At 50.5% G+C, this 11,837-nt stretch overlaps 1 protein-coding gene across 1 annotated transcript; it reads right to left on the bottom strand.

Annotated features, from left to right (window-relative positions):
* Window positions 1-2,163: 2,163 nt before the first annotated feature.
* On the bottom strand, window positions 2,164-2,549 carry LOC141170449 (cytochrome b-c1 complex subunit 10-like). The gene is made up of 2 exons (XM_073655159.1): window positions 2,384-2,549; window positions 2,164-2,298 (listed from the first exon to the last, which is right to left on the bottom strand). The coding sequence occupies exons 1-2, from the start codon at window positions 2,431-2,433 to the stop codon at window positions 2,178-2,180; spliced, it is 171 nt and encodes a 56-aa protein (XP_073511260.1). The 5' UTR covers window positions 2,434-2,549; the 3' UTR covers window positions 2,164-2,177.
* Between the last annotated feature and the right edge of the window lie 9,288 nt (window positions 2,550-11,837).

The following is an 11,837-nucleotide window of genomic DNA, read 5'->3' as shown; positions in this document are numbered from 1 at the left end:
CGAGGGGAGGGGGGAAGGCGAGGGAGGGGGGGAAGGCGAGGGGAGGGGGGGAAGGCGAGGGGAGGGGGGGAAGGCGAGGGGAGGGGGGGAAGGCGAGGGAGGGGGGGAAGGCGAGGGAGGGGGGAAGGCGAGGGGAGGGGGGGAAGGCGAGGGAGGGGGGAAGGCGAGGGGAGGGGGGGAAGGCGAGGGGAGGGGGGGAAGGCGAGGGGAGGGGGGGAAGGCGAGGGGAGGGGGGGAAGGCGAGGGGAGGGGGGGAAGGCGAGGGGAGGGGGGAAGGCGAGGGGAGGGGGGGAAGGCGAGGGGAGGGGGGGAAGGCGAGGGGAGGGGGGGAAGGCGAGGGGAGGGGGGGAAGGCGAGGGGAGGGGGGGAAGGCGAGGGGAGGGGGGGAAGGCGAGGGGAGGGGGGGAAGGCGAGGGGAGGGGGGGGAAGGCGAGGGGAGGGGGGGGAAGGCGAGGGAGGGGGGGGAAGGCGAGGGGAGGGGGGGAAGGCGAGGGGAGGGGGGGGGAAGGCGAGGGGAGGGGGGGAAGGCAGGGGAGGGGGGGAAGGCAAGGGGAGGGGGGGAAGGCAAGGGGAGGGGGGGAAGGCAAGGGGAGGGGGGGGAAGGCAAGGGGAGGGGGGGGAAGGCAAGGGGAGGGGGGGAAGGCAAGGGGAGGGGGGGGAGGCAAGGGGAGGGGGGGAAGGCAAGGGGAGGGGGGGGAAGGCAAGGGGAGGGGGGGGAAGGCAAGGGAGGGGGGGGAAGGCAAGGGGAGGGGGGGGAAGGCAAGGGGAGGGGGGGGAAGGCAAGGGGAGGGGGGGAAGGCAAGGGGAGGGGGGGGAAGGCAAGGGGAGGGGGGGGAAGGCAAGGGGGAAGGCAAGGGGAAGGCAAGGGGAGGGGGGGGAAGGCAAGGGGAGGGGGGGAAGGCAAGGGGAGGGGGGGGAAGGCAAGGGGAGGGGGGGAAGGCAAGGGGAGGGGGGGGAAGGCAAGGGGAGGGGGGGGAAGGCAAGGGGAGGGGGGGGAAGGCAAGGGGAGGGGGGGAAGGCAAGGGGAGGGGGGGGAAGGCAAGGGGAGGGGGGGGAAGGCAAGGGGAGGGGGGGAAGGCAAGGGGAGGGGGGGGAAGGCAAGGGGAGGGGGGGGAAGGCAAGGGGAGGGGGGGGAAGGCAAGGGGAGGGGGGGGAAGGCAAGGGGAGGGGGGGAAGGCAAGGGGAGGGGGGGAAGGCGAGGGGAGGGGGGGAAGGCGAGGGGAGGGGGGGGAAGGCGAGGGGAGGGGGGGGAAGGCGAGGGGAGGGGGGGGAAGGCGAGGGGAGGGGGGGAAGGCGAGGGGAGGGGGGGAAGGCGAGGGGAGGGGGGGGAAGGCGAGGGGAGGGGGGGGGAAGGCGAGGGGAGGGGGGGAAGGCGAGGGGAGGGGGGGAAGGCGAGGGGAGGGGGGGAAGGCGAGGGAGGGGGGGAAGGCGAGGGGAGGGGGGGGAAGGCGAGGGGAGGGGGGGAAGGCGAGGGGAGGGGGGGAAGGCGAGGGGAGGGGGGAAGGGGGAGGGGGGGAAGGCGAGGGGAGGGGGGAAGGCGAGGGGAGGGGGGGAAGGCGAGGGGAGGGGGGGGAAGGCGAGGGGAGGGGGGGGGGGAAGGCAAGGGGAGGGGAGGGGGGGAAGGCGAGGGGAGGGGAGGGGGGGGAAGGCGAGGGGAGGGGGGAAGGCGAGGGGAGGGGGGAAGGCGAGGGGAGGGGGGAAGGCGAGGGGAGGGGGGGAAGGCGAGGGGAGGGGGGGAAGGCGAGGGAGGGGGGGAAGGCGAGGGGAGGGGAGGGGGGGGAGGCGAGGGGAGGGGGGGGGGAGGCGAGGGGAGGGGAGGGGGGGGAAGGCGAGGGGAGGGGAGGGGGGGGAAGGCGAGGGGAGGGGAGGGGGGGGAAGGCGAGGGGAGGGGAGGGGAGGGGGGGGAAGGCGAGGGGAGGGGAGGGGGGGGGGAAGGCGAGGGGAGGGGGGGGGAAGGCGAGGGGAGGGGAGGGGGGGGGGAAGGCGAGGGGAGGGGAGGGGGGGGGAGGCAGGCAGGCAGGGGAGGGGAGGCAGGGAGGCAGGCAGGCAGGGGGAGGGGAGGCAGGCAGGCAGGGGGAGGGGAGGCAGGGAGGCAGGCAGGCAGGGGGAGGGGAGGCAGGGAGGCAGGGGGAGGCGGAAGGCAGGCGACGGGGACAATACTTACTCCAAGCCGTGGCTCATTTATCCTCTTTAAATTTGCCATTGATATAGGGAACATAATCCAGGAAGAGCCGCCAGTCTGTAGCCCAGACCAGGCCCACTGCTCCCACCGAGCCCCATGTGAACAGTGTCGGAACCCTGCGGAGGAACACATATTACCGCCATGGTACACGACCCCACACACACACGGTGCACCCAGCCGCCATCACACGCCCTCCCTCACCAGTTCTTGGCCAACTGCACGTAGCGCGGTCCCAGCACCTTGGCGATCATTCTGGTCGCGCTCCCTCAATGTGACCCGCGGCTGCCGGAAGTAGCGGCAGACTCTGCGCAGCGCCGAGGACCCTAGATGAGCTGTCCGATGCGCGCCTGTATGGGGCCTCTCTCCTGAGTCATGAGCAAGAAAGGCACGCGGTAGTGGTTCCATTTCTTGATTCTGCAGTTATATGTTTTTTAAAGAGTATTTCTTTTTAGATACAGGCATAGTGAGACAGCCTACATGTCTAGAGGACCCAAGATTGTGGAGACTAAAATGGCGTTGTTAGGAGGAGGGTCTCCTTCTGGGGAATGGGATTAGTTCAGGGACAGGTCAGAATGGCGCAAGGTCTCCATGCTAGTCTTTGGGGGGTGGTGTAAATTCTGGCTGACCCAAGTGGAAGACGTCTCTGGAAATACCTGTGGTGTTTTGTTCTGTAGCATTTTCCCGTCCTTTGGTTGCTGAGTGCTGGCTTTGGTATCTTGATGACTGCGGGTTTTTGTGGGTTTTTTTATTTTAGCGCTTTTACATAGTTAATAATAATCTTTGTTTTTATATAGTGGCAACATATTCCACAGCGCTTTACAGACATTATGGGCACTGTCCCCATTGGGGCTCACAATCTACATTCCCTATCAGCATGTCATTGAAGTATGGGAGGAAACCGGAGAGCCCGGAGGAAACCCACACAAACACGGGGAGAAGATACAAACTCCTTGCAGATAGTTTTTGGGACGTCTTCTTTACTGGCATTTCCAGTAGTTTTTTTATTTTTTATTCTTGACTCAACAATGAAGAACCACTGGGAAGATGCTCAAAACAACGCAATGGCGCTTCCAGGTGTCTTCTCAGTCCACCCATTGACTCTTATTGGAAAGCATAGATCATCTTCAGAGCAGAAGCCACCTGGAAAGTGAAAACCTGAAGCAGTTAAAAGAAGCTCTAAAGACTGAACATGTGAACAGCGAGTCACTTTTACATAGAAATGCATGTGTTTATTCCTTTGAGCGGTTTCCAGGTGGGGTTTTGGGGCAGACCACCCTGAAAAACGTGTGCATGTACCCATGGGTCCCCACAATGGCTGAGGAGTTTATCCCCTTGGACTATATATATATATATTCTCATTTGCTATATTCTGTTTGGCTATTAATATTCAGTGGAATATGCACACGTTTTATTATATTGGATATTTGGCACACACTACTTTTATTCCCCTGTGCCATTCCATTCTGTGCTTGTTTGATATTGTTTAAATAAAATAATACACATTTCACCAACACTTTGAGGGGCGACATTGTGTTGTATTTTATTGTGTTTATTTTATTACCTGCGGTTGGGTAGCGGGTGTTGCGAGCGCCCTCAGTATTGTATTAACTGCAGATTTGTCTCCCATTGTATACCTGCAGACGGGCGAGGGACTGCTTTTTGAGTGGGGAGTTGTAGTTTGGTATGACACCCTTCATTTTATCATATAATGTACTGAAAAATAGGGAAAATAAGTCAGGTATAATGGTGAAAAACAAACTGCAATTCGGCCATTGCTTCATTGTTTTAGGGCATGTGGTATGCTGTACTTTAGGTCAGTACAATTATGGCGATACCAAACTTTCATGTTTTTATTTTAGAGGTTTTAGGCTATGTGCCCACAATGCAGAAATGCTCCGGATTTTATCCTGAGCGTTTCTGCATCTCCCTAGCAGAAAAAAAACGCATGCGGATTGTACATGCGGATTGTACATGCGTTTTTCCTGCCAGGGACATGCGGATGTGAAGCGTTCTTCACATGCATTTCTGCATGCGGGTTGACAAGCGCTTTCCAAACGATTTTAGTATCACTTGGAAGGTGCTTGACAACTTGTTCACACTATATAAATCCATGCAAACGGCATGGATTTATATAGTGTGACCCGAGAGAATGGTAAAAAATAAAAGATAAATGTATACTTACCCTCCGATGGCCCCCACAGTCTTGATTTCCTCCGCCCCGGCTGCCGGCAGCGGTAGAGTGAAGGACCTGCCGACGTCAGCGTCGTGTGACCCGTCACATGACTCTGACGTCAGCGCAGGTCCTTCATTCCATCGCGAACTGCTGCCAAGCAAGGAGGAGCGCAGCGCAGGCCGCCGGCAGTAAGTATATATTTATTTTATTCTTTTTTTTTTTTTTTTTTTACAGTTTTCAATGGTACCCAGGTCCGGAGGAGAGTCTCCTCTTCTCTAGACCCGGGTACCATCCGCACATTAGAACGCATGGAATGCGCATCTACATATACAGTGATGCGGATTCCATGAGGTCTAATGCAAGTCAATGGCGGCGAAAACGTAGCACTTCCGCAAAATAATTGGTAGTGTTGCGTTTTTTTCCGCAATGACAATCCGCAGCACATGCGGATTATCATTGGGGAACATGGCAGGCCTTCTACCATGTGTTTAAGCGTTTCGGCAGCGTTTTTGCCGCTGCGGAAACGCTTAAAAAACGCATCGTGGGCACACAGCCTAAAGCTAATTCAGTACACTGATACATTTTAACTGTGTTGCCATTTTCTGAGAGCCACAAATTGATGGAAATGTATAAGGGCTTATTTATTATTATTATTTTTTTTCCTGCGAACTGTAGTTTTATTGATACTATATGGGTTACATACAATGTTTTGGTAGCTTGCATTTTTTTTTTGGGGGGGGCAGTATGATGACTGAACATCTTTTAGTTTTGTTTTGTTTTTTTCTTTACAGAGATTATGCGCTAAAAGGGGTTATTTGGTTAAAAGAAGTTATCACCTATATGAGGGATAGATGAAAGCTTACTACTACTACGACAACCCCTTCTTGAACTAAATATTTGGCCCCGATAAAATAAAAACACCTATACTCACCTCCCGTGCCGGCGCCGTTTCAGCGGTGTCAGCACTCGCTGTACCGGGGCTCCTGTTTGGTGGAATGACACGTGAACCCGGTGCCCAATGAGCTCTGGCGTCACTCTCCCCGCCTCTTGTTGAATTGAACATGAAGAGGAAGTCCGGGCTGCAGCGGATCTCTGACTTTGTTTTCATGTTCAATTTGTCCGAAGGAGAAGACAGTGACGCGAGCGCTGATTGGGCATCACGTTTCACACTAGCAGCACGGCAGACCCGGGACCGCCGGTGCCAACACGGGAGGTGAGTGTAAGCTTTTTTTATTTTATCGGGGCTAAGAGTGGGGTGAGATGGAGTTGTCCAAGTAGCGGACAACTTCTTTAAAAATCAATGAGGATTTGACCACCAGGACCCGCAATGATCATCAGAACAGGGCCCTTTTATCTGTGTGAGAATGGAGCAGCAGTGCGAATGCTCAACTACAGCTCCATTTTTATTTTTTTTGCATTATCTTTTTACAGCCGCCCCACAGACAATAAATGAAGTGACAGTTCAGCATGGGACAAATGGAGTTGATGTGAAAGGGTTTTTCTTTTTCTATATGTTTAAAAACGTTTTTTAATTACTTTTTATTTAGTCCTCCTGAGGGAAATGAAGCTGTGATCAATTTCTTGCACTATATAATGCATAATGCGTCTCAGCATAGTTTGTTTAAAAGTCCAGCATTGAGTCTCCACCACTGCTGCCGGTGTCTGTTATTGTATGGAGCGCTGACATCATGTTGATGGCGCTGCAGCCAATCAGTGACCTCAACTGCTCTGGCCAAATAGACAATGCGCAGCTGAGCTCACTGATTGGCTGCTGTTCTATTAATGTAATGTTTTCACCAGGAGCGTACATAGAAATCATGAGGGCCCCATAGCGTAAGTTCTAATTGCCTCCCCCCCCCCCCCCTCCAAAAAAAATATTAAATATTTGTCGGGGTCACAGAAGAGAAGATCTCACAACTTTCCATCCTTTACATAGTAATTTTCCTCTTGCTGAAGTCCTAGATCCCTCTTTCATTGCCCCCATAAAGTATAATGCCAGCAAAAGTGCCCCCCAAACACAGTACGATACCTCCATGGAGTATATCCTCCACATTAGCCACCGCATGTACAGTATAATGACACTACTGTACCTCAACTCCCAAGGCAAAGTATGGTGACCCCAACACAGTATGATCCCCCAACCTTCACACAATATGAAGGACCCCACACAGCCCTCAAAACAGTATAATTGCTTGCATACAGTATAATGGCCCCACATAGCCTTCCATATAGTAAAATGCACAGAGTATAATGCACTCCCCATGCCCCTCCACACAGTATAATACATCCCCCATGATCCTCCACACAGTATAATGCACCCCCCCATTGGGTGAAATGCAGCCCCCAGTCCTCCAGTATTATGGCCACCATTTATTCACTGATCTAAAAAAATAAATAAATACAGTACTCACCGTTCCGCCGCTGCTTCAGTCTCTACAGCGCATCTCCTCACCTCAGCAGCTCCACTGTCTGTCTGACACAGCTTGGAGTGCGATGAAGTGACGTCATCGCTCCGCTGCGTCAGACGCAGAGGGGGAATGATGGGTGAGGGAGTGTCACATGACGCTCTCTCCTCCATCGTTGCTTTCAACTGTATCGGCATCTGCTGATACAGTTGAATGTGGGGCGGCGCAGGCTGGCTGGAGGGGGAGCCGGGAAGGGGGGGGGGGGGAGCCGGGAAAGGACACCGTGCCCCCCCCCAGCTCATGGACCCCATAGCAGTATGCCACTGGTCTTCACTGCAGACAATAAAAGACAACAATTCACAACAATTTCAAATTACCCACCATATTTCTTGCAGCTCTACGCATGTGATCTATTACACCACTTGTGCTTGCAACTTAATTTATGTAGGTCTCACCACTCGTGAACTAAGGGTCCGAACAAGGGAACACGTCCGAGACATTTTGGCTGCTAGGGAAATCTTGGATCCCACTGGGTTGAAAACAATACCGAGGCATTTTAGATTAACTCATGGCTGTGATCCGTCGACTTTTAAAGTACGGGACATAGATAGGTTGCACTGTGGCATCAGGGGAGGCGATCTACAACGCCTCCTAGCTCAAATGGAGTGTCGTTGGATTGTGACTTTAGACACAATGACACCAAAAGGATTTAATGAGAAATTGAGTTTTTCTTCCTTCATATAGAATCTCTCCCTCATCATTCTTTTATTCTTATTTTTTATATGATTTTAATTGTTTGTGTCTTTCTATTTGTATTTTAGAGATTGGCTCTCTTCAATATGTAATAGTGCTGTTTATCAAGATCATGCATCGCTGACATCTATCCTCCCGCCGTCTCATCTAGCAACATAACTTTTCATGATTTAATCATTCCATTGTTTTAATCATGGTCTTCTATGTAGTGTAATGCAGCGCCTTACTGCATTGCTAAAATGTCCAGGGGGTGTGTTCTGGCTGACCATGTACCTCCCCTCAGGTGACTGATCACATGACTGTGACATCATCACAGGTCCTGTATGCACAGACTGATATATAAACCCTGGTAGTTTTAGAAACAGGTGTGAAAGGCATGAGGCCTGATCCCTGTGTGTGGGACACCATTAGCCTGGAGGGGCTGGAAGAGAGAGGCCTGGAGAGGCAAGAGGCTAAATCCCTGTGTTTGGGACGCAGTAGCCCTGGAAGGCACGTGGCTTGGAGACCACGGCTGGGGAGCCTTAAAGGCACGGCTGTGGCAGAACAGAGCTGAGAGAAGCAGCTAAGACGCAGCAAAGGTGAAAATGGTTCTTTATATGGACATTGATGTACCTTGCTGAAGTCTGTATCTAAAGCCAAGCGGGCATGTCTGCCATTGGAAAGGTCTCCTGGATGTTGTGTATAACCATGCCGGTGAGCCACTGAGATGGACTATGTTATGTGCAGTTATGAAGTATAATAAACTGCTGGATGTGGTGTTATCAGAAAACGTGGCTGGTGTGCTTTAATTAACCGCGTGAAGCGAGTGTCCCCCAGCGTGATGAATAGCGCTACCTTACAGTAGATACACTTTATTGGGACATTTACCTAGGTGTTTGTGGGATTAGCTCTATTTGGGATTATTGGAGTGAATAATTATTGATACCTGGTCTGTTACGATTAAGTGCTATAATTGTTTCTATTCTGCTATGTGGGCACTGTCCCATGTCGGATGACGTCTACATGGCTTTGCTACCTGAATATATATAGTCCATTGGAACTTGACAATTAAATTGATTATTATATTAATAGAAAAAATTCCTCAAAGGAAGTATATGTCATTTTTTAAGCAAGCTAGGTGTTATGTCGTCTGAATGGGACATTGGGCACAGATATGAATTTAAATCCTTTTTGGAAATTATAACAACTAACATGAATGGAATTAGGTGTAAAAAGGATACCTATAAAATTATTTGTGTATCATGATTATGAGGATGATGATATTATATGATGTGAGTATTACAGAAGATTATATATGTTAATTATGGCTGTTAGTTTTATCTGCAGGGGGGAATTTATTGGTGTATGCCCCTTACCTAGACGGTGAGATGACGGGTGGAGGTTGGGAATTTTTCTGTGTCCCTATGTGGCACATAGATGACATGGTAGCGGCACCCTCGGACTCCCAAAAGATGGCGCCGGAGGTGCGCATGCGCTCTGTGGTAGGCGCCGTCGCGCAGTCTCCGTGGTTCTCGCGAGGCGCGCGCATAAGGGTCACAGGAAGTGCACCTCCTGACCCGCGCGCGTCATCGCGATTACCCGGACGCTTTGCTTGACTCGGTGCATGCACGGGCGCATGCGCCAATTAATCTGACGCCGTGAAATATACTGCACATATAAAATGAGAGTCAACACATTGAAAATTTCAGACAAGACATTTTCCCCTTGAAAAAGGTGTAGGAGGCACCGAAACGTGCGTAGGGGCACTGAAGTGGACAGGAAAGTGCGCCGTTAAGGTAACCATTGTACTAATTTGGTGCAGCAGTCAATTAATCTTTGAACTCATATTGTGTTGATAGTACTAGTTATAATCTAATAATGCTGTGAATTCTGATCATGTGATTACTGCACCAGTCCCTGAGTTATACCTTAAGCATCCTCATTTTCTATAATAGGACACTGCTTGTTCCAAACACTATGAGTAAATGACCCAATACATGCGGATGCAGGGACTTGTGCACTGAATCTTGATACGCTCTGTGGGATTCATTATATAGGTACTAGTAATTTTGGTACAGCGAATAAATATTAGCTATGACTAGCTGACCAATGAATCATTTTTCACATTGTGTCCAGGATATGATTTTTAGTCACATTATTTTGATTGTTTGACCTATGACAAATTACACAGTGATTGAATGTTGAATCTTTATATGCTGCACCTGATCAACGCCTTAGAAATCACTTTAGGTGCTTTACATCACCTTTCCATGTCCCTTTCTTTCTTGTTGTGAACTATTGCTGATACCTCTATTTAAATTAAAAGGAATTTTCCTTTAGCATAAATGTATATGTGCATGATGGATTTTTTAAATTTTCTGTCTATTAATGTATGTTTGTTATTCAATAAAATGATGACTTGATTAGACACATTTGAGTTATTCTTTGGTTCCGTATGACTCGAGGTGTTGTTTTTGTAGGGGAAGTACTATTGTGAGTCATTACGGTTTATAATGAATTGGTGTGTTCAAGTTTGCTTCATTTTGAATAAAAGACACTGAGGCTGCAGCAGACACTTAAAGGGGATCTTTCACCCCCTGGGACGTATATAACCTATTAATATGGGCATATAGGTTATAGAAATGTTAATCTAGTCCTACTTGTATGCCTCATATTAATGGTCTTGTTTTGTGAAATCTTATATTTTATCTTTATGTTAATGATCCCTTCCAGGCCCCGGGCCGAAAGGAATCCCCGCCTCCTGTATTCATTATAATAGTACCCCCCTCCCCTGCACGTCACAGTGTCCTGGGACGTGCAGTTGCGGCGCTGTAATCCCACTCCTGCGTGTTGAACAAACTCCACAATCCTCCCTTCTATGAGAGAAAGTCTCCGTGACTCGACGGTGCCTGCGCAACAGGAGGGGGGAGCTATTATAATGAAGACAGGAGACGGAGATTTCCTCCGGGGCCTGGAGGAATCAGTAACATAAATATATAAAATTTCACATTAACGAGACCATTAATATGAGGCATACAGGTAGGACTAGATTAACATTTCTATCACCTGTATGCCTCATATTAATAGGTTATATACATCCCAGGGGGTGACAGATTCCCTTTAACACTGGACCCCAGAGTAAGGGCCTGTTCACAAGTCATTATTTGATCAGTGTTTGTACACCAAAACCAGGAGTGGAACTTACAGAGAAAAACTATAGTTCAAAGATTGATACCTGTTCTGTGTTTTGGAGACACTTGATTTTGGCATACAAATACTGATGTGTAAACAAACCACCTGGGAACGGAGTTTTTTTTTAAACTGGGAGGCTAAGGTCACACGAGCTTATAAAAAAAAAATCATCCAAGTTTCATTCATCTGAGTTCTTTGGCACCCACAAAACTTTACCATGTTCCATTTATATATTGTTAATCACCTATACTGTACTGGATCCAGGGCTGGGGGCACTGGATTTTCCCTCTGCAGTCGCCAGCACTCTGTTCCGCTGCACACCTGGTTGCCGACAAAGGAACAAGTCGGCACAATCTTTTAACATCACTCACCCAGGCCATTTAGCCTGACAGCAGCGCTAAAGTGGTTAAGCAGAAGCGATCAGAGCTAGATCCAATTGCTGCATTTATAGGCAAGTGCCATGTCTGGAGCAAGCTCAACTCTTGAGTTCCCTTCATACACACATGCCTGACATCCGCCATTCATGTTTAGCGGATGGTGGGGACAGGTTAAACATGCCACAGCAGTTTACTGACTCAAGGGGAGTGAACCCTTCAAGCGTGTTTTTCTAATTCTTTAAAAACTTCATACAGTTTCCCCATTGTGATTTTAATAAGTCACCTAAACGGCATAAGACTGAAACAGGTACGTCATGGTGATCATGCAGGACACAAGAGCTGTGCCCGTGCGATCGCCGTCAGGAGCTCGGCTTAAGTTATAGCCGAAACCCGGCTGCCTCTGCTCGGGACGGTGCCCACACTGCCTCTGGCCATTAAACCCCTTCAATGCCACGATCTATGTTGATCACAGCATTTAAGAGGCTAGGACACGGAGCGGGCTCCCTCTCCCTTCCGATCAGCGCCGTCATTGTGAGGGCCCAATCGTTGGCATGGCAACCCGAGGTCATCACGACGACCTCCAGCAATATGCCTGTTATACCATGCTGAGAACATGGTCTAAGAGGCTTCTGTCAGTGCAGCACTGACAGGTATAATGCATTGCAGTGCTGGTGCATTGCAATGCATTATATCAGCGATCAGACTAATAAAAGTTAATATCCCATAGAGGGACTAAGTAAAAAAAAGTCAAAATATAAAAAAAATCACAAAATAAA

Source organism: Phyllobates terribilis, unplaced genomic scaffold (genome assembly GCF_046119375.1).
Source record: "Phyllobates terribilis strain yellow unplaced genomic scaffold, ASM4611937v1 Scaffold_1__5_contigs__length_1240528914, whole genome shotgun sequence".
Taxonomy (NCBI): Eukaryota; Metazoa; Chordata; class Amphibia; order Anura; family Dendrobatidae; genus Phyllobates; species Phyllobates terribilis.
Note: the sequence above shows the minus strand (reverse complement) of the source record. Positions and strands in the feature narration are given on the sequence as shown.

Bases quoted from the DNA above. Each gene is read 5' to 3' on its own strand.
- LOC141170449 (XM_073655159.1), bottom strand. From the start codon at position 2,433: ATGATCGCCAAGGTGCTGGGACCGCGCTACGTGCAGTTGGCCAAGAAC. The intron at 2,299-2,383 runs GTGAGGGAGGGC...GTTCCTCCGCAG, and splicing joins GTGCAGTTGGCCAAGAACTG to GGTTCCGACACTGTTCACAT.